Source organism: Quercus robur, chromosome 4, assembly GCF_932294415.1.
Source record: "Quercus robur chromosome 4, dhQueRobu3.1, whole genome shotgun sequence".
NCBI lineage: Eukaryota > Viridiplantae > Streptophyta > Magnoliopsida > Fagales > Fagaceae > Quercus > Quercus robur.
In genome coordinates, this window is record NC_065537.1 from 18,072,606 (window position 1) to 18,095,427 (window position 22,822).

At 32.6% G+C, this 22,822-nt stretch overlaps 1 protein-coding gene and 1 pseudogene across 5 annotated transcripts; one reads left to right on the forward strand and one right to left on the reverse strand.

The window, feature by feature from the left end:
• Positions 1-4,322: 4,322 nt before the first annotated feature.
• On the forward strand, positions 4,323-9,638 carry LOC126721483 (cytochrome P450 72A397-like; annotated as a pseudogene).
• On the reverse strand, positions 8,195-21,087 carry LOC126720728 (uncharacterized). 5 transcript variants are annotated; one of them, XR_007653626.1, is made up of 5 exons: positions 20,711-21,087; positions 17,004-17,168; positions 11,375-11,431; positions 9,337-9,632; positions 8,195-8,876 (listed from the first exon to the last, which is right to left on the reverse strand). XR_007653626.1 is itself a non-coding variant. In XM_050423497.1 (4 exons), exons 1-3 carry the CDS (start codon positions 20,958-20,960, stop codon positions 11,397-11,399), a joined length of 450 nt encoding a protein of 149 aa, XP_050279454.1. In that variant the 5' UTR covers positions 20,961-21,087; the 3' UTR covers positions 8,195-8,876; positions 11,375-11,396. The 5 variants fall into 5 exon arrangements, 2 of the variants coding, with proteins under 2 accessions (XP_050279454.1, XP_050279455.1); XR_007653627.1 differs by having other exon boundaries at positions 9,254-9,632; XR_007653628.1 differs by having other exon boundaries at positions 9,337-9,644.
• Between the last annotated feature and the right edge of the window lie 1,735 nt (positions 21,088-22,822).

Genomic DNA, 22,822 nt, shown 5'->3' on the forward strand with positions numbered 1-22,822 from the left:
GTACCTAAAGAGAGTAAAGACACCTTCTAAAAGAATGAATGACAATTCTACAACTTAAGAGAAGAAGGAAAGTTCAATTTTCTTAACGACAGAGAAACTAAGTTATGCTAAGATTATTTAGTATTATTCATCTAAAAAAATTTTATTTACTAATATTTAATTTGTATATTAATCATTATTGTTTATTTATTACTTATATAATATATGAGAAAAGCATATTTAAAGGCGAAATTAGGGCTTCAGGTTTCAACTTTCAGAGACTAACATGGGGATATAATCTTGTTGGCCCATAAAGTTTGGTGGGCCAATGTAAAAGTTCAAAGCTCCCACTAAATATCTGGGCGGGCTAATTTCATCAAATTTTGGTACCAATCAGACCAGCTTGGCTCATACTCATTTTTTTTTAAAATAAATTTTAATGAGTGTGAAATATATAATGTTATATACCTAAAATTTTTTTTACCTAGAGTCTCCCCAAACCCCTGGAAAAAAAAAAAAAAAAAAAAAAAAAAAAAAAAAAAAAACCACAAGCTCTATAGGCATGCTTAGTACTTAGAGAGAACAGAGACACCTTCTAAAAAAAATGGACAACAATTCTACAGCCTAAAAGAAGAAGGAAGTTCTAACTTTCTTAGCGACACAGAAATTAAGGGTATGTTTGGTAACTACTTTTTCTCCTTATTTTCTTTTTCAAAAATAATTTCCTATTTTGAGACTAAAAAACTTGTTTGACAATCCAAAATGGACAGAAAACAAAAATGTTCTCATAACTCAATTTGTGAAGGAAATTGAAAACATACAAAAGACTACTTTCAATTTGTAGTTTTCAAAAGTCAATGAAAACAAATGTCTAATTTAATCAATCTGTCACGTTTAATGAGTTGGTACTAGAATTCAAATTCTAGTAATAACATATTTTCATTATTTTCTTTTATTTTTTTAAGGCAATATTAGCATTTCACTTTCACCTAAAAAAGGTTGCGGGGGACTCTAGGTCTTTTTTTTTTTAAAAAAAAATTATAATTTATGTTGCATTTGTTTTTTTATTTTATATTTTATATATATGTATGTTGCATTTGTTTTTTTATTTTATATTTTATATATGTATATTGCATTTGTTATTTTATAAATTTCTCATATTTCTTATATACTTAAAAAGTAGTTTACCAAGAGTGTTATAGTTCAATTAACATTAGTAATTTTAACGAAGATGCTCAGGATTCACTCTGGAGCTTCTCGCAGCTAGATGGGCTGCTCTCATTGCCAAGGAAATTGGCCTCCACCACGTGATCCTTGAAGGCGATTTTGAGTTTGTGATAAACTCTTTGAAGTCAGGAAACAATCACTGTTCAATGTCTGGCCATTTGATTAATGATGTTTTATTCTATGTAAACTCTTTTCAGAATATTTCTTTCTCTCACTCTTATAGGCAATGTCATGCTGCAACAGATTCCTTATCTAAAAGAGCTAGATTTTCTTCGCCCTTGCTTGTGTGGATGGAGGATTTTCCATCCCACATCACCCCTCTTGTTGTAGCTGATTTTCCAGCCCCTTGATTAATAATACAACCTGATCTGTTTCTCCAAAAAAAAAAAAAAAACTATCGAATTTATCCAAAAAAGAAAAGGTTATATAATAACCATTTGAAGGGGGATTATCAAATCCAATGACCAATCAACGTTGTAAGACTGCATTTTTTAAAATGGCTTTTTGGGTTTAAGTTAATTCATTTAATCCATTTCAAAAAAATAAAACAAAAATCATTTAGTCCATTGTCACAAAAATCATATAAGAAAACCACTATTGGTGATGTTGTCTTCAGCCCGATAAACATGAAAACCACTATTGGTGATGTTATTTACCACAAGTATGGGAAAATGATTTGAACCCATATTCACTTCTATGGAAGAGATCGAACATCATTAAACAACTGTATTCTTGACCTTTGGCTTGGTAAAATAAGTTGCTACCTAATATATAATTGGCAATTTGTTAGGTGGCCATTACCCATATCTTTCAACAATGATGGGATGATATTAATATAAATGAGAGAGCGATTAAAATTTATTAAGTAACATTTATTTTTATCAATTAAAACACAGATAAACATTTATTTTTTTTATTAACATATTTACCACAAATATGGGAAAAGGATTAGAACTCATATTCTCTTCTATGAAAGAGATTGAACAACATTATTGAACAACTGTATTTTTGACCTTTGGCTTGGTAAAATAAGCTACTACCTAATACGTTGTCAATTTGTTAGGTGGCCATTACCGATAACCTTCAACAATGATGGGGTGATATTAATATAAATGAGAGATAGCCATTAATAAAATCCATGAAGTAACAGCTAATAGCAAATCTTATCCACTAATAAATCAAAGTCACATCTGTATGAATATAATACTTAAAAAAATTAAAGAAACAAACATTTCATTATCAAAAGGAGTTAGGATTTATCTCAGAAAAACAGAAAAAGAAAAGGGATATAAGATTTAGACTTCCTCTTCCACACACTGTAGATGAGGTCGAGGCACTGGCTACAACAAGAGCTTTGGTTTTTGCCCAAGAGATTGGTGTTTCTTCAGTGATTTTAGAATGTAATTCCCTTGCAGTCATTAATTTTTTGGAGAGGAAGTAGCGTCTGTTGCTTCAATTAGTCATTTGATAGCGGATTCTAAGATTCCTTCATAAACCTTTTCTAATTTTAGTTGTGCCCATGTTAAGGGACAAGGTAATTCTATAACAAATAACCAATCTAGACATAGTCATCAATATATTAGTGATTTATTGATCTACCTCACCTTAATGCTATAATCTTAGTCGATTTGGCTACTTTTTCTTAATAATATTTAGTTATTTACAACCTTCTTCTCAAAAATAAAAAAAAAAAAAATTTAGAATCTATACTATTAATAAAAAGATTCCCTTATTTTGTCTTTAATTTTTAGCATATTAAAATATTCTCATACAAATTCTAAAATAACATGCCCTTTAGTTTAATTTTTTTATTCCCCTATGAAATAGCAAAAAGGTTAAAACAGTTATACTATCTCACGTAGAAGAAAAAAAAAAAAAAAACCCATCCATTTGTATTCAAATGTCTGATTCCTATTGGTATTTGTTATCTATTTGAATTCAAATATTTCAATTATCTTTATAAAAAAAAATACAAAATTACTTCAAAAAAAAAAAAAAAAAAACCTACCTCATATAAAAAGTAAAAACTACTCATTTTTATTCCGAAATTTCTATGGGTTTTCTTTGAATTCTTTAAAACATTCCAGAATTTTTGTTATCCAAATTCTATGCAATTATCACAAATCCCCATCCATCCACACTAACGTATATCATCTTTCTTTCGTTCAAATCTAATTTTTTTTTTACTTATCACAATTCTTATCTCAATCAATAAATTCAAATGTCCCATTGGATTTCAACTTCTTACGGTTCTCTATCTTATTTTTATTTAAACATTATTTCAAGTTACCTTACCTCCTTAAAAAAAATAAAATAAAATACACATAGTTATTTGTATATCACTTTTAAGCATTATAACACTAAACCAAAAAAAAAAAAAAAAAAAAAAAAAAAAAAAAAAAAAAAAACATTATTACACATGCAAAATGCGTGTGATTAGTCTAGTAAATATATAAGTTTTTACAAATAACCGTAGAGATAAAATTTAGCACGTTTAAAGTGACAATATGATGATAATATCTATAGTATGAGAGCAAACCACCTTTCCTCACCAAACTCTAGAAAAGTACCTTGTAATAATATATATATATATATATATATATAAATGCACAAAGTTATCGCATTTGAAAAATATTTAAAGATTATTCCAAAACTATTTAAGACTACATTATTAATTGTTTTTACAAATCTCAAATATAATATAAAGGCTATAGTTTTGAAATTCCATCACTTTGCACTCGGTTGTTTATTTAAAAGCAATATATTTTTTTATTTATGCATTTTTTTTCCAATATGTTAGGGTCATATTTATTATGTGTTGGTCTATTCTTTGACAAAATGCACTTTACTTATAATTAGATAGATCTAAGACGTGTTTAGAATATCATAAAATGTATAAGAATGGCAACGGGTTGGTTCGGGACGATTTTTTTTATAACCGATCTACCCTAGTTACCCGAACCCACCCCGTTTAATAAACGGGTTTTTTTTTTCTAAACTCCAAACTTGCCCCATCAAGCCCCGTCCCAGCATGCCACTTCTGGGCCAATCTAAAGGCACTTAAACCGAACCCAAAAATGAATAAACCGAACCAAAAAGAAAATATACACCAAAAAATGAATAAAAATAATTACAGCATTTTCTTGACAATTTTCTCTGACAAAATGGCACCAATTGTTTTCCCCTTTCTTCATCAAACAGTGAAGAATTACGGTATGTGTTCTTATTATAGACTTTTATGTTGTTATAGCCAGGTGCAGTTTTAACTTTTAAGTCTTAGCATTTTTATAAACTATTTGTAGCTTTAGCATTTTCCTTAAACAAAATATCATTGAGAAAATTTAAATTATTTTCAATGGACTGTAATCCAATATACATTTGCTCACATCTCTATTTCCTTACTTTTTTTTTTTTTTTTTTTTCTTTGAGAGAACATATATTTCCTTTCTTCTATTATTATATTTCTTACATAAACTCATCAATTGATAGGCTATGATCAAGCCAATCTTATCAACAGAATTAAAGTTTATTATTATTATGGTTAAATTAGATACTAGCTAGAGATTATTCAAGTTATATTACAGGGGTTTCATTTCAATTATTGACAAATGACAATCATATTTAAGAAGCTTGCTAACATGTACAAGCTACATGTACATATCCAAAAAAAAAAAAAAAAAATGTACAAGCTACATGCATGGTGATGTTATTCCTACATATTATTCTTTTGTAACATAATTAGGGTCTGTTTGCTTCAGCGATTTGAAATCGCAGTTTTTTGATATATAACTTTTTAAAAAGTAAAAACCTCACTTTCTTTAATTATCAAATTTTTTTAAAAAAAAAAAAAAAAAAAAAAAAAACGCTCATTATCTTCGAAGTAAGCTTGCTAATTATATCCCTAAATAACCTTTTATTTATGTATTACACAATATCAGATTAGAAATCTTATGTATTATGACAAATTGACAATCCTCCTAAATCCTAAAACCTATTAAAAACACAAAAATAAAAGAGAAAAACAAGAGGGATAATTCATTTATTAGCTTAATTTATCATATATATATATATATATATGAAATTGAAAATCTTTTGTATCATATTTCAAGATACATATATATTGGCTATCTAAAAGCATTTATTTTAAAACATTGGTAAGAATTTATTATCCCTTCATGTTATCAACTTGGTTTAAATGAGTCTTTTGAAATTGGATCATCTTATAATTAATCACGCTTTGTGAATACTTACGAAAACAAAATTGCAGGTAAGAATTCTTTTGTATGGCTTGGCCCAGTACCGATATTGACCATCATGAAACCTGAATTACTAAAAGATGTCTTTTCAAGAACCAATGATTTCCAGAGGCCAATGATGAATCCAGTTGCCAAGTTTATAGCAACCGGACTTCCAGACCATGAGGGTGAGAAATGGGCAAAACACAGAAAGATTATCAACCCCGCATTCAACCTAGAGAAGTTAAAGGTAATTTATTTCTGTCACTTTGTTTTTTTCTTCAAATCTTAAATGTTTTCGTTGGAAATACCAAAAGGTGTCAGTTGAGTTACAAGTTTCTTAGCATTGCAATTACTTGTTTAAATCTACACATTTAAAATTGGCTTATAAGTTATAAATGTTGTATAGAATCATGAATTCCACAGGTACATTCCCAATACCTTTTTCTAGAAGCTTATACTACCTGCAAAGTTTAGTGCCAACTATTCCTTGACTTTCATCCATCAAATTTTTCAACACAACACTCAAATTACACCATTTAACTTAACTTACAAAAGGATAATTATTAGACAAAAGACAAAAAAATGTCTCATATAGTGGCATTAACTAGAGATTTCAAACCAAAGCATGCTTTAAAGCAGTGTATTTTTGCATATTCTATAAGCTCAATAAGTTGAACTTTTTTTTTTCACTTAATTGTATTCCTTGTGTTTGCTATAGCATATGTTACCTAAACTTCATCAAAGTTGTAGCGAGTTGGTTTGTAAGTGGGAGTCAATGGTCTCTAAGGAGGGGTTTTGTGAGCTAGATGTGTGGCCTTACCTAGAAAATTTGCCAAGTGATCTGATCTCTCGAACAGCATTTGGAAGTAGCTATGAAGAAGGAAAAGACATATTCCAACTTCAGAAAGAGCAAGCAAATATTATAGTCAATGCTTTACGGTCTCTTTACATTCCAGGATGGAGGTAAATTTTTTATAATCTTTCCTCTTTAGCTAATGATTATTATTTCAAGAATTCAAGTTGGTCTTTAACAATTAGGTTTATTCTAAATTAATTTCAAAAAACAAAATTGAGCTCATTCACAGGCATAATAATATTGCATGCTAGAAACAAATGCAACGTATGGCAAAGTTCCTTGTAAAATGGTTATAACATTGTTAATTTTAAAACTTTTATTCTCTTACTTTTCAAATATTAAAAAAGAAAAACCAGAGAAGTTTTAAGTATTCGAATTTTCAGTTATAAATCTAATTAAATTTGAACATCCAATACATATCAAATTTATGACTTTCTATATTCACGTTAGCATATTCCAACTATCTGATACTGAACTAAGGCAATATAATGAACATATCCAAGTTTCATTTACTAGCTTCTGGTCATAGTTTCTTTGCAAATTGCAACATTTATTATTCATAGAAAAAATTCCCCAAGACTTCAAAGAACAGCAAGAGACAGGAAATGAGAAAATTTTGAATATGCTAAATTATAAAATTGTGACAACTAATTTGCATTTCTGGGATTATTATGAGTCTTTGTCATGGACATATATTTAGTGCATCTGATTATGTTTTCAATTCACTAAGGAGACTCTGTATAATTTTTTCAAATTAATCAACATGGTTTGGTAACCCTCATGTTCTGAGAGCTTGGGTTTCCACAACAAAAGCAAATTTTTATTTATTTATATTTCTAATGCATATAGTTCTATTGACCTTTTCTAGCCAATTTATTCTCACTTTCTCAACAACTAAGCAAACCCTAAAAAATAGGACAAAATCTGAAATAAATCCTATTTTATCTTCACGTGCTAAAAGAAACTCGTATAGTTGTATTGTTTTGCATAATTTCTAATTAAATTGTTTCCCTTACAAAGGGGGCTTATTGTATTATTTCTCCAAATTAATTTCCATCTTTTCTAATCCTCATATTCTGTAATCTTAGTTTTTAAGCAAAAAAGGGAGAATTTAATTTAATTTATCTAAAGCTTATGGCTATCTTGTCGCTTCCTAGCAGCAGCTTGTGTATTGCTATTCTTCTTTATAACTAGTAGTAACCCTAGAAAATAGAATAAAATTTGACACATCCCAATTTTTCCCGTGTTCACAGCTACTTATTATTGTTTTCAATATAGGTTCGTACCAACTAAGATGAACAATAGGATGAAGAAACTCGACGAGGAAATACAAGCTTCGCTTATGGGTATTGTGAGCAAAAGAGAGAAGGCAATGAAGGCAGCTGAAGCCACTAATGGTGACTTATTGGGTATACTAATGGAATCCAATTTTGAGGAAATTGAAGACCAAGGAAACAAGAACATTGGAATGAGCATTTTTTTTTTTTTTTTTGATAAGTAAGAAGAGAATATTATTAATAAAAGAATAGCAAGAAAAATACAAAGAGTTCAAGGTAGTGAACAAAGGAAAAAAAAGGAACAAAAAGACAGAAGCAACCCCTAATCTATTCTAATAGACGAAAGAAAATCCATAAGGGTAGAACAATCCGAGAAACCCCAACAATGAGACCAATCAAAGAGGGTCCGTTGGCAAAACTCTAATAACCGAACCACAGTTTTTCCCTCATTCTCAAAAGACCGCCGATTCTATTAAGTCCAAATGGTCCACATTAAACAGTCTAGAACCAAATTCCAAATATCAAAACTATGCTTCCCAAGCCAATGATACCAACAAAATAATAAGTCCACAACTAAATCTGGCATGACCCAATCGATCCCAAACAACCAAAGCATATACATCTACAAAGAATGAGCTATTGGACAAAAAAATAACAAGTGATCCACAGATTCCACATTACAATAGCACATACAACAACGATTCGCCAAAGGGTGACTACGAAACATAAGGTTATCCAAGGTTAGAATCTAACCGTGAGCTGTTGTCCACATAAAAAAAGTCACCCTTTTAGGAACCTTAACTTTCCAAATGCCCTTCTAAGGGAAAGTGGAAGGAGTTGCATTTCGAATCTTATGATAAAAAGACCGAATATAAAACTTCCCACTTCCATTAAGATCTCAATAAAGCCTATCACACCCTCCACCTCTAGGAATTCGGATTTGGATGAAATGAAGTAGGGAGTAGGAAGCCGCTAACTCCCAAATCATTGAATTCCCTATAAAATCTTAAACTCCACACTCTGTCATTATCACCCACTAGAGGGCTTAACACTTCAGAAATACAAGCCTCCTTATTGGCTGGACACAAAAATAACTAAGGATAAAGAATTTTAAGAGGAACATCCCCAGTTCACTTATCATGCCAAAAAAGAATACGAGAGCCATCCCCCACCACAAAAGAGAAATCCAAATTGGCCAAGAGACTACTTCTGTTTTGCTTGTTTGGACGATGATCTTATTAAGTAGATGTCCAAATTGGCAAGTGCAGGAGAGAGAAGAAGTTTTCCAAGTTTTTGGCACTGCAAAACCAAATTTCAATGGCTTAAGTCGCCTAAAAGTTGTAAGCATCATTTATGTTTTATTTTGAAGTGTCTTTCTCAACTAAGTTTTCATTTTTTTAATTCTTTATAAATTGTAGGAGGATGACTAGATTCTAGACATTCATTAAAATTTTGCCTAGATGCATGCACATATGCATGTCTGTATGTGTGCATATATAGGCATTCATATCATTTTTCAAGAGGGGTACCATTCCCTTAATCTACCATTATTTATTTATTTTACTATTGTTTTATTGCATAAAATGATTTCTTGATGCCATAAATCTTGCAAACTAAAGTAAAACATCTCAAATTCACAGGTAACAATAATATTGTACGAGGTTCTAAGGTTGTACCCGGCAATAGTTATGCTTGCTCGAAGTATTCACAACAAAACTTGGCAATTTGTCATTACCAGCTGGAGTAATGCTTTGCTTACCAACAGTCCTCGTTCACCAGGACCATGAACTTTGGGGAGATGATGAATCGGAGTTCAGGCCAGAGAGGTTTTCAGAAGGAATTTCAAAGGCAACAAAGAGTCGAGTTTCTTTCTTCCCCTTTGGTTGGGGTCCCCGGATATGCATTGGACAAAACTTTGCAATGATGGAAGAAAAGATGGTTCTGACAACAATTCTACAACGCTTCTCATTTGAGCTCTCCCCATCCTATCGTCATGCTCCTACCCCTGTTATAACTCTCCAACCACAGTATGGTGCTCACCTCATAGTACATACACTGTAGCATCAACTATGAAGAGTATGGTCAAATATGTATGGATCACAATCCATGTGGTACTGGAGAACGTTGGATATTTTATAGACATGTAGCCATTGTTAAATAGTGAAACGGTGAAAATCTGGAACTCCCATTACTGTAATATATCAAGGCTTGTGAAATTAGAGGTATGCATGAGATATATTACTACTTCCAGCCAACCCAATCTCCTAATGTTAAAAATCTCTAACCCAACCCAACCTGTAAGGATGGATTACAGCTGTTTTGTCTGGCCTAATAAAGAAAAACTGAGTTTTTATTTAACTATATCAAATCATTATTCAATAAATTATTATAATTACACAATTAGACCTAGTATTTCAACTTTATCAAAACTAAATCTCAAAATACTAAAATAAATTAAACTAACTTATTTAAACTAAGTCTCAAAATCTAAAAATCAAATTTAAAGTTTCAATCTGATGCATAACATAGTGTAGGTGGAAAGCAAAATTTTGGGTCATTTATTTGTAGTATAGCAAAGATAAAAAAAAAAAAATTAAAAAAATAAGTACATATTTTTCAAATACTAATGGTGTGGATCTAGTCAAGTCAATCAAATTAAAAATTTTGCCAACTCAAACTTGCCCCAACTTAAGCTTCAAAAAAGATTTAAGACCCAACCCAACCCATCAATCTATAGAAAACCAACCCAAGACATCATTTATATATGGATTAACTGCACACCCTACACACAATACAATTTTTTACTTTCATCCTGACTAAGTTCAGGATAAAAACAATTCTTGTCATTTTAACTTGAGGCCATGGACATTCCAAGGAATTACTGACTTCTGGGCCCTAACTTTTCAATTCAAGAGTTTCTCTACTCTAAGTACTCTCCAACCAATAAGCTTAAATAAGTCAGGCTAACAACTAACAAGGCCAGCCAAGTCCACTTAATCAAGAACCATGTCAACCCACAACCACTAACTCCTCCAATATCTCACCCTTTCTATTGTGTATTCCATAATTTTATCCCCAAATCATGAGAAATCCATCAAAGCAAATAAAAAATATTAAAGAAAACTGCATTCCATGAAAATGTCAATTTCTCCAAAATGTCTCACATGGTGTGTAACATGCCTGTAATCAAATCAAACAGCTGGGTTCCCCACCAAAATACCTTGTAACTGGGATTAGATTTGTTGATTTCCCATCTCATTTTGCATCACTCAATCCCCTCAATACTATTGTTGGTAAATTGAGGTAGTGAACAACTAAGGACTCGTCCTTGACCATGGTGAATAAGAACTCGATAGCTATATTGGAAACAATCAGTCCATAAGTGAAGATGCAGCGGGTGTAGAATGAAAAAAACATTTTCCTATGTGGGTACGGTAAGAAAAAATTGATTTGGAAATATTTCTAATGTGACACAATCCTGACCATATGCATAAGAAAGATGGTGAGAATTGCTTGAAGGTTCCCTAACTTTAGACATTCCTAATCCTCTCAAAAGTGTCATTTAGCAAATACTTTTGATGTTACAAATTTTGTGTTCAAGTGTAAGTATATTAAACCATTTTGTAACATTGACCATCCAAAGCAAATATTGTCCAAGAACCTCAGTTCGTAATTTCTAGGGAAAAATCTTGATTCATAATCTTGTATTTACTGTTACAATTTACAACTAAAAAATAATTCAAAGAATGTGAGTGAGAAAGAGGGAAAAAAATAAAAAATAAAAATAGAACACGTACTAAAGATTCCAAGCAACCAACGCTAATGTTGTCCAGCACTTTCAGAGGCCATCTTCTCTGCATGATGCATATAAAATTTTCAGTTGCAAGCATGTTAAGTACCAAGAAAAAAAGTAAAACGACAAAAAAAATGAATTAACCATAAGTATAATAGGATTCAGATTTTAATCCAACAATATTTTCTGTTAGAATTACACTTGTTATTTTTTTATTAGCATAGGAATATGTCCTATGATGAGGGACTGATGGATAAAAACCCTATACTGATTTTTTGCTACTCTCTCTCTCTCCCCCTTGCTTTCTTTTAACCCAAAAATCTTCATATTTACAACTTAACTTGGAATAGGAGTGTCCTGAATGAACCCTAGAATGTGCTAAAACCATCTGGAGATTGTTGTTAGATGAAGGAGGTGTCTTGATGTCAGCAGCTAAAAGATGACATCAATACCAGCACAGTCACCAAATCTGGCAACTGCATCATTTGATGATTTTTCTCTTTCTTTTTTGGACCCCATCTGATGTGAGTTTTAAGTTGATTTTAAATTTTTTTTCCTAATTTCTCACTGGTTGAATTTAATTCTTGTTTTGGTTTGGTGTGTATTACTACATGTTGGTTTGTTGGATGAGGTTATTGTTATAGTTTGAGTTGTTTAGATTCCATATGACTATAGAAATTCATTGTTTAGACTAACTTCGTGAGGATGCAATACATGGATCAACCTCTTGGATATGTTGTTACTAGCGGTGAACACCTTATCTATTGACTGCAAAAGGTTTGATCAATTTAATGCAGTTGTAGTTGGACATGGTTTTTTCCAAGGTTCTACTTCTGATCTTTCTGTTTTTGTTTGTCATTCTTCCGCTGGTACTATTTTTTTGATTGTTTATGTGGATTATATTATTATCTCTAGAAGTTTGGGGTGAACACCACTGATCTGGCACCAATGATCTGACCAGAGTTTGCACTGCCAAAGGAGGATGTTGACGGTGCCTGGGGCAGTGGTCGGAGGCAGTATCTGTTTTCTGATCTTGGCTGGCCGGTCTGCTGGTGGTGGGTTTTGCATTTCAACCGCTGCACCACACCGCTGTGTGTATAATTAAAAAAAGCCTTTCACCACTCTTCACCCTCACTCACCCCAGCCCAGATCTACTTTAGCCTTAGCTCCAATATGCTCTCCCTCTCTCTGATCTGCTCTCTCTTTGACACCACCACACTCACAAGCTCTGACCTGATCTCTCTTTCTCTCTTCTTTGAGATCCTAGGTAAGCTCTTTTTTTTTTATCAGTAATAAGAGTTTTATTGATGATAAAAGAACAATGTGTTTACGATTGTAAACTCACTGCCCTTGAAACAAATACAATCAAATCATAAGGAAAGTCTAATAGAGATAAGGAAATTAGACAAGGAACTACAATGCGTAAGACCCCAAATATGAGACCACTCAAACAAAGTCCTAGCAAGCAGGTTCTTCAATAGATCTATAGGTCTCTCAATGTCCTCAAAAGTTCGGGCATTGCATTCCTTCCATACTAACCACATAAGGCATGCCGGTATCATATTCCAAATATTTGAAGAGTAAGTTCCCAACCAATTCCTCCAAGCAAAAAGAAGAGAAACAATAGTATCCAGCATCACCCACTGAACCCCAAACATAATAAGGACCTCACTCCACAAAGCATATGCAAACTTACAATGTAGCAAAAGGTGATCCACAGTTTCCTCATCACACCTACATAGACAACACCAATTAACAAGGGGCAAGTTCTTCTTAACAAGGTTATCTATTGTAAGAATCCCACCCCTAGCAATAGTCCATAAAAAGAAAGATACCATTTTAGGTACCTTAAAACACCAAATGCTCTGCCAAGGGAAAGAGACAGAAGGGGCTTTCAATAAAGCAATATAAAAGGATCAAACATCAAAAACACCACTACAATTCAACTACCAAATCAAGATATCCTCACCCTCTCCCCTAGTTATCCTGGCAGAGACATGCTCATAGAAAGAATAAAATCTCCGCAACTCCCATTCATTAAAGTTGCGATGGAAAAGGAAGTTCCAACTCCTACCTCCCCCGTCTGGTGCAAAAATAACCATGTCAGAAATAAGAGCTTCCTGAACCATAGCACAGGCAAACAATTCTAGGTATAATTCTTTCAAAGAAATAGGACCACTCCAAGGGTCGTGCTAGAACCGAATACAAGTGCCCTCTCCCACTGCATACACCACATGACTGAAGAAATTGTCTGCACCTTTCCTAATATTCTTCCATAACCCACAACCATGAGTCCCTCTAACCACTCCACTGCACCAACCTCCACTACCCTCTCCATATTTGGTGGCTATTACCTGACGCCATAAATGGGTAGCTTCCTTCCCAAACCGCCAAAGCCACTTCCCAAGTAGAGCTTGGTTAAAAAGCCCAATCTTTGAAATCCCCAAACCCCCTACCTCCACTGGCCAAACAACCTTATCCCAACCAACAAGCGGATATCAAAAAACTTCATTAGATCTCCCCCAAAGGAAATTCCTTTGAATCCTCTCTAGTCTGTCTGCCATATGTTGCAGAATTGTAAACGATAGATAATAAGTTGGGAGACTCGACAAAGTACTCTTCAATAAAATAAGCCTACCTCCTTTTGACAAATACAACCGCTTCCAACCAGAGAGCTTTTTCTCCACCCTTTCTAAAATAGGATTCCAAATTGAAGCATCCTTAAAATGAGCCCCAAGAGGCATTCCCAAATAAGACATGGGCAAGAAACCAACCTTACAACATAAAATATGAGCCAAAGCATCCAAATTCCCAACCTCACCAACTGGCACAATTTCACTCTTGCCAACATTTACTTTTAAGCCTGTAATAGCTTCAAAAAAGATCAACACCATCCGTATATATAATAATTGTTCCCTAGATGCATCACAGAAAAGAATAGTATCATCAACAAACAGAAGATGAGAAATATGCAAACCTCCTCGCGCATTGGGGCTTGCTTGGAACCACCTAAGAAAGTTACCCTCTTCTGTCCTCTTCAATAACCTACTCAGCACCTCCATCACCAACAAGAACAAAAGTGGAGATAAATGATCTCCTTGACGAGACCATGCAAGCTACCAAAAAAACCAGCCGGGGACCCATTTAATAAGCACTGAGAAATGAACTATAGAGATACAAGCCTTCATCCACCTCCCCCACTTCTCCCCAAAACCCATCCTCTCCATAAGGTAAAACAAAGCATTCCAATTTACATGATCATAAGTCTTCTCTATATCCAACTTGATAATCACACCCAAAACACTACTCTTCAATCTACTATCCAAACATTCGTTTGCTATGAGAACAAAGTCAAGAATATCTAATGTGGTAGTTTAGGTTTGATTTGTGTTTTGAATCTTTGATTTTATGGGTTGTTTCAGATCTCTCAAGCTCATTGATCCAGATTGAGTCACCGCTCTAATGAAACCATTGCCGACACTACCGAAGAACCATTCCAACGGTGGTGACGACTGTTGTCATTTTCAGGCCACTGACACTACCAGTGCAGCTCAGAAATCCTTCCCAAAAATGGCTGCACTGGCCAATGAACACCCCTACTAGAAGTGAATTCAGTGATATTGCTGATTTGAAAACATATTTGTGCCAGCAATTCCATTCCAAGGACTTGGGTGTTCTTCATTATTTTCTTGGGATTGAAGTTGCGTTGCATTTATCTTAGGGTATTTCCTTTACTTAAAAGAAACACATTCTTGATCTTTTGTCTGAGATTGGTTTCTTGGGTGCTTGGCTAGTTAATACCCTTATGGACTATACTGTTAATCTTCATGGTGAGCAAGGTAAACTGTTTATTGATTTCAATCAATACCAACAATTGGACCTTATCTTTACATGTCTTGACATATGCTGTTAATTTGGTTAGTTAGTATATGCATGCTCCACGCCAACCTCACTATGAAGTTATTTGTCATATCTTTGATTGCATGAGGATAATCCTGGATAAGGACTATAGTACAAACCCTTTGTTTCTCTGTTTGTGACAAGTTTTAGTGATTCTGACTAGGATAGCAGTCATTTATTTCAGCAATCCACTCCTAGCTATTTTACTTTGTTGAAGGTAATCTTATTACCTAGTCTGGAAAAAAGTGGAGCACCGTTGTCAATTTGGGTGCTAAAGTTGAATATCAACTAGGTGATATTCTTAAGAAGCATCAGCTCATGCCTCCTTTCAGCGACTGTTTCAAGTTGGGCATGTTTGATCTATATCCTCTAGCTTGAGGAGTGTTAGAGTTACTCTAGTTAAATTTAAATTAACTTGTTATTTTATATTAGTATAGGGGTATTCTTGTAATCTTGTCATGTCACTCTAATATAAATATTTACTAAGGTGAGAGATTGATAGATAAAAGCCCTATTTTTTTATTCCTACTCGTCTCTTCATCCTCTCTTAATCTCTAATCTTTCATATTTTACAACTCAATTATTTCTTTACTCATGATCAAATACAAGTGCAAATGTGTATATATATCATTCTTACTTATCAAAAAAAAAAAAAAAATACAAGTGCAAATGCCTTTGTTACTAGTTAATTAGTCTTGCAACTTCAGCCAAAAGGAACAGTCATGTATCTAACTTATTTTCGTATAATCTTCAAACCAGCTTATGCAGTAAAAGTAAACTATATTGACATGCTCTAATTAAACAACACTTTTATTTCTGTAAGGATACAGTGATATCTAAAGACTGAACTCTTTTCAAGCGGGTAGAAGTCATATGTCTATCATGTATAAACAGATAAAATGGATTTAGATTTGAAAGTTTGTTAAAAGGACCCCAACTGTGATTGTGCTGTTGTAAATAGACACCCAAAACATGGCTTATGATTAAATACAGAAACTGGGAACAAAGGTAGATTACTTTGTTTGATTTCAATCCCCACTTCACCAAGTTGGGATAAACATGTTTGTATCCCATACTTTCATGATTATCCGAAATTCTGTCGACCTATAGTTAGAACAACTATTTTGTACACCATTGCTTTTGTCTATAATCTAGTTTATATTTATTGCATTTAGCAAAACAAAAAAAAAATGCACTTAGCCGTCAGAGATTTGTGCTTTTGTCACTAAATAATAGTATTACATTTTCCATTTTTGAACTTTACCATAACAAGTTGACATGAATTTTTGAATGTTGTTGCCTTGATTTCAGCATATTTAAATTAGAAAATGGCTAGGTATTAAAACCAATCTTGCACTTATAAAACCAATGATTTTAGGGGCTACTAGTAGAATTTCTATCTAATCCACTTCAACCTATTCCACCCACCACCAAAAGAAAGAACCCAAAATAAAAATAAAAATAAAATCCAGTTCTTCATTGTACTTTCAAACCACAAATTAGTGTCTTCCATGATCCATGTCAAATTTGTTGTTTAAAACTGGAGGAATTGCCAAAAGTGCCATAAATTTATATTGTTCAGAGCAGAAGGCATTGCAATGTAGTACATTGATTGCTGAGCATATTTATACCACAAAAAAATGAGGAAACAGGTATTGACAGAGCAAGAAACTCACTGACTATTAAAAATTAAGACAAAACATAACAGGTAGTCTAGGAAGAATTATAGATACCGTGTAGCATGCCCGCAGATAGCATTCGATCTATATTATCAACTCGACGCTGTATGGATTTTAAAACTGAATTCAATGATGAGACTCTCTTTCTAACACCAGAAATCTTGGCAGCATGCTGCATAATGAATGGCAAGGGTGCATCTTCTAACAATTGATCAAGTTCTGTCAAAGGATGTGACATTTTTTTAAGTCAATATAATAATCTCAAACATAGCATTCCTTCTTATACAACAAGAAAAAGGCAATGCATAGAAGGTGGATCTAACTATCACATCCATCAAGAAGAATGCAATTCATAATTTCATTCATCTATTGCTAATATCCATAAGAGGAACTTTTTTTTTTTTATTTATTTATAAGTAACAAAAATTTTATTGAAAACAGAATAGACCCAAGTACACTGGGAATGTACTAAGGGTGCAAAACAATCAAGATCCCAAAATACAATGATCCAACAAACCAGAAATAGAGAAACATATAAATGTTTGTAAAGCTAAACTCAACTCAAGTAAAGTATGAAAGAAGAAAGACTTAATCTTGAGAATAGAATGTTCAGATCCTTTAAAACTTCTAGATGGACCCCAAAAGAAACTCTTTGACTCTTTGGCGCAATAGATTACCCATTCATAGTTATTGTATGTGTAAAGAGGGATGGGGAGTCTATTGAACACCTGTGACTCTTTGGCGAGAAAGAAACAGGAATTTTGATGGTGTTGAGCTACTACCTAATTTTGTAGTCAAAGAGTTTCTTTTGAGGTCCTTGTATGATTAGATGACTGCCTAGGGTAGCATCCTCTCAATGTCATTTGTTGACTTTACTGAATTTTTGTATTTGTGATTGTATTCTTTACAAAGGGATAGAATCACATCTCTCAAAAGTGGCTTTCCCTTCTTCATTTTGAATAAAATTATTTACTTGTAATAAAAAGTATCATGGTTCAACCATTGACTAATTAAAACCATCATTCATGGCCATAGTAATTATAACCCGTTATTTGAGAAATATCAGAACAGTGAGTAAAAAGTTCTTTTTATGCGAGTACTGATTTGGTTTTATAAGCATTGCTATTCATGTAGAATAATGTTCTAAGATGATAAAATATGTGAATCCAGATGAAAGCTTCAGCACTAAAAAATAGAAGCAATATCACAAAGAACATGGAAATCAATTCAATTTCAGGATGGGGACCTCTTCAGACCTTGCATGACTGAGCTCACTAAAACCAATCTTAAACTGTCTATTCTTTGAGGCTGTATATTGCTGGTTTTTCTCTATATACCTATTTGAAGTAATACAATTTTATATATTTTGGGCCTACAAGTGGTTAAAGGTCATGGGTCGTAATTAGTCAGTAAACACACTTCGTTGTCTTATAGGCCTTCAAATGTGACCCTTAATGTATTAGGCTTTTCTTGAGTATCTAATTTTTTAGACAACTAAACTAGGAAACAAGACCACATAACTCAATGAATTATTTGGTAAGACCATATTTTTACTTAAATTGATGTGCACTAAGAATAGCAAATAAATCTTTACATAAAATATTCTCCTCTACCTTTGCCATCTCCATTTTAATTTGATATAATTTACTTTGAGTACAAAATCAACACGCATTTAAAATTTATTTTTCCTCTTCCTAACCAGAATACCCTTAGAATAAAAGACATCAAATATGGAGCAAGTGAACTGTGTCCTGAGGATGCAGTAGCCCATACTCTTGCACATGCATTCTACTCTTAAACGGTTGGGCAATTTTCATTCTCTAAGTGATGAATATAAGCAATCTTCTAAGAAAAATTTGATTATTTACAGGCTTATCAGCCTAACTCTACCAGTCTCTTTAAATTTGTTAAGTAATTCATTAGAAGAGAATCAACTAAAGTAAAAAAAGTGAATACATAAATATATATATATACACACACATCAATCAAAATCATAAGCTCAAGATATTAAGAAAACCCAAAAAGGACTGAGAAGAGGTAAGAAAAATATTGAAATGGCCAAAAGAATAGCATCATCAAGATTCCCATCTTTAGCGTTGCCTATGTATAACTCCACACCTTCTGACACCATGTCATTCCCCTCAAGGATGCCTCATGCAAGTATACTTCTTCCAAATCCCCAAAGCACCACTCCAAGCTGAAAACATATATACAACTAAATTTGGCATAAACCCATGCACTCCAAACATGGAGAAGAACAACATCCAAAAGGTACCTAGTAATCACATGATGTTTCAACTGTCTCTACTCTATTTGCACATTGAAACCTTTTTCTTTCCTTGAATTATTTTACTGCTGCTTATACTATTCAGTTCCATCGGCCAAAAAATAAAATAAAATAAATAAAAGACTATTCTGTTCTACTTGTTAGATGAGTCATGCTCTTCATAACACACTGGCTTTGGCTCAAGATAGGAGGCATTTTATATAAATACACTTATGCACCAAACAGCTGCCCGCCTGCCTATAGTCAATGCCAATAAGCAAGAGATTGTTGTAGTAGAGTTTAAGGTTGACTTTGTAATAAAGGGATTACAGGGGAAGATAACAAAATTATTCCTTTTGGATTTGAGCAATGTTGCTGGGTGGCAAAAACAGCTTAGGGCATAAATGAATCTGCTAAGCCAACTTACCCATTATGCCTTATAAGTGTACTCATCCAAAAACATATTGAAAAATGTAAGAAATACAAACTAGAAACGTAACTCCCCAAAAAGGCCACCAGCCCTGCTATACAACCACCTCTTATTCCTATTAAGTCCACTCCATAAGAAGAAGTCCCTAACCTACTAGACCATTCATCCACCCCTCTCCATATTTCTTCTTTATCTCAAGCCTACAATGCCCTTTCCAGAAAATTTTTCAAAAGCCATTACTTTGGAAGAATTTGATCAAACAACTCCTAACCTACTGGAACACAAGTGCCACAACCTATTAAATGAAGATGGCATATGTGAAGATCCACTATACCTATATACCCACACATGCATGCACTCAATGTTAGAATAACGATTATATGATTGAATTCACCATTTCCTAATAACTTAAACTTTTGGGACAAGTAGTAAATTATCATGGTATTAGAGTAAGTGGTCCTAAGTTCAAACCCTGCTCTACCTCCCATTTAAAAAATTAAAAATCCCATGTGTTGGGCCCCTTTTTAAAGGGGTTCAGATATTAGAGATGTCTATAATGTTTCTAAGTAACTCCACCATAAAATTCTTAAAATCCTTTATTAAATGAGTGGTCTTGATTTCACCTCATCATCAATAACTCAAGTAAATGCCAAAACATTGCTAGTAAATGCTTGTTTAAATGTTGATGACATAACAAGACTACTAATTTTTAAGAACTCTGCAATGAAATTATCTTAAGAACTCTAGATGATCCTATATACATATATGTAATATCAGAGTTACCCAGCAACTCTAAACGATCCTCATATATCCAAAGCAAGTTCAGATTGTTCCACTTCACATTGATCTAACAAAAAAGTTGACATCTGGTGTGGACATTATGTGAAACATTTTCACATGAAAGAGTGTGAAAGTGAAACACTATTTTCCCCATTGTATCATAAAAGTCTAGAACAAGTCACACTACAATGGCCGTGAGAGCAACAAACACATACGAATGAAACAAAATAGGCAAAAAAGCATCACAAATTTGACTAAAGCTAACATGACCCAAAAGAAAGTAACCTCGGGTAAGACGATCGATGGAGGAAGAGAGTTGGTCCTGGCTTGTGAGAGTGGCTTGAGCTCTGGAATCGAAGTCGCTAATCACAGTGCCCAGCGTCGAAGATATTCCCTTCGCCACAGCCTCCGATTCAGCTTGTGAATTTTGATTGTCGTTTTGGTTTTGGATAGCGACACAAGTGCTCTCGTCGTCAGTGGTACTATCGCCAACGTAGTTGTTGTTGTTGTTTTTGTTGTCTGAGGATTCCTCCATTTGATTTTTGTTTTTGTAGAAAATGAGGATTGTTATGAGAGCCTCAGATTTCGAAATTGGAATTCGAATATTAAACCATACATTATTGATGCATTTGCATTTGGTGAGAGTGACTCTGTGTTTCTGTTAAATCTCGGCACTTGCACTGTGTCGTTTAGTTCTTTATGATATTTATAAGAATATTTTTTTTTCTTAAAAAAAAAAAAAAATCAAACGTGCTATATCATATTCATATAGTTTTTTAAGAGACATATCATATTAATTTCTAAAAATATACTATTTAAATTTTTTTTTTGTTTATTTACTATAAAAAATTTACCAATAACCTTTTTAGCTTGAAAAAAAAAGCAGAAAAACTCCTTGGGTTTCCAATAAATGCTCCTCCCTCAACTATCCAATTATTTAAAAAATATATTAAAAAAAATTGGATATATATTTTTTTAAATTTCTATTAATAGGAGTGTTTTTTCTCCCAAAACATTTATAAACTAAAATACATTAAAATATTAATGTATATTAAATTGCATTTAATGTTATAAAAATATATGTTATTTATATTAACTTTTTTTTTTAATTGTATTTAAAGATTTTGATGTAAAAGTTCTTTAGAGTTTTAAAGTTTGTGTATGATAGAACTTTGAAGGTTGATTCATTGAAATTATTGTATTCCTTAGATGTTTTGGAGCTTGATTCCAACAAAACTTTTAAACTTATGCGAGAGTCCATCTAAAATAACCTCTGAGATTGGTGAGTACCTTTATTTACAAAAGTCTTGCGAAAGTTTAATGACAGATGGTTGTTTTTGATTAACAACATTTATCATAATTTTTACTATGAGAATTTAAGGTCTTGTTCTTTGGAAGAGACATGATATCTTTTAATTTGCCAAAGTACTTTAATTTTTAAATAACACATGAAAATATTTAATTGAAATGCTTGGGTCGCTTCAAATTAAAACAAAACATTGACACATGTCAACTTGTGACTAGCTCATGGATATTTTTTATAATTTCATTAAGTGATACTTGAAAAGTTTTTAGTGAATGAATAACAACAATGAGACCTACTAAGTATCATGTGTTAGTTTGTAATTGATAGTTTTGAACATACTAGACTACTAAAAAAAATGGACGTCAATATGGAAACGAGATCTAACACTTTTTTTTGTTATTTAGTTAGTAATTTAACCATTAAGTGCTAAGTAATACTCATTAAGACATGTCACTCATATAATGCTGGTGTCACCATATTATTAATGGAAATAAACTGCATGACCGATATAAAAACAACATAAAAAATGAATGGCCAAAATGAAAACTTTGAAACATAAAGAACCAAAAAATTGAATAATAATAAATAAATAAATAAATAACCAAAATCTTTAAGTGTCAAAAGAAAAGTGTACTTAGTTCGATACTATATTATGTATATTACTAATTGAAAATTGGCTGTTTGGTCGCTACCTTACAGGTCAAAACTAGAACTACTAAAATTCAACATTTGAAATAAAATAAAAAAGATCGAACAGTTGGTGTAAAATCAAAGTAAAAGTGTATAATATTATCTCTATTGGTAGCAAGGAAGATGGATGAAATGCCTATTGGTAGAGCAATGAAATACCATTTGAAATGGAAAAAATTGAAAACCTTTCGAAGACATCAATCCTCAGCCAAATTGATTTTGTTTTTCTTTCAATTCTCTCTATTCCTTTTTGTGATAAATATTATCAGGATTCTATAATTACTAATGATAGCAAGGAAGATAGATGGAAAAACAATGGAACAACAAAACAATCCTTAATTACTTGTAAGATGACTTTTTTACCCAATAATCTTTCACTCCATCTTCTCTTTTTCTGATAA

What these genes read in the sequence shown, in the direction of transcription:
- LOC126720728 (XM_050423497.1), bottom strand. Translation starts at nt 20,960, where the DNA reads ATGGAGGAATCCTCAGACAACAAAAACAACAACAACAACTACGTTGGC. An exon ending in CATCGATCGTCTTACCCGAG is followed by an intron (nt 17,169 to 20,710) that starts GTTACTTTCTTT and finishes ATCCTTTGACAG; the next exon opens with AACTTGATCAATTGTTAGAA. An exon ending in ATCTGCGGGCATGCTACACG is followed by an intron (nt 11,432 to 17,003) that starts GTATCTATAATT and finishes TGCATCATGCAG; the next exon opens with AGAAGATGGCCTCTGAAAGT.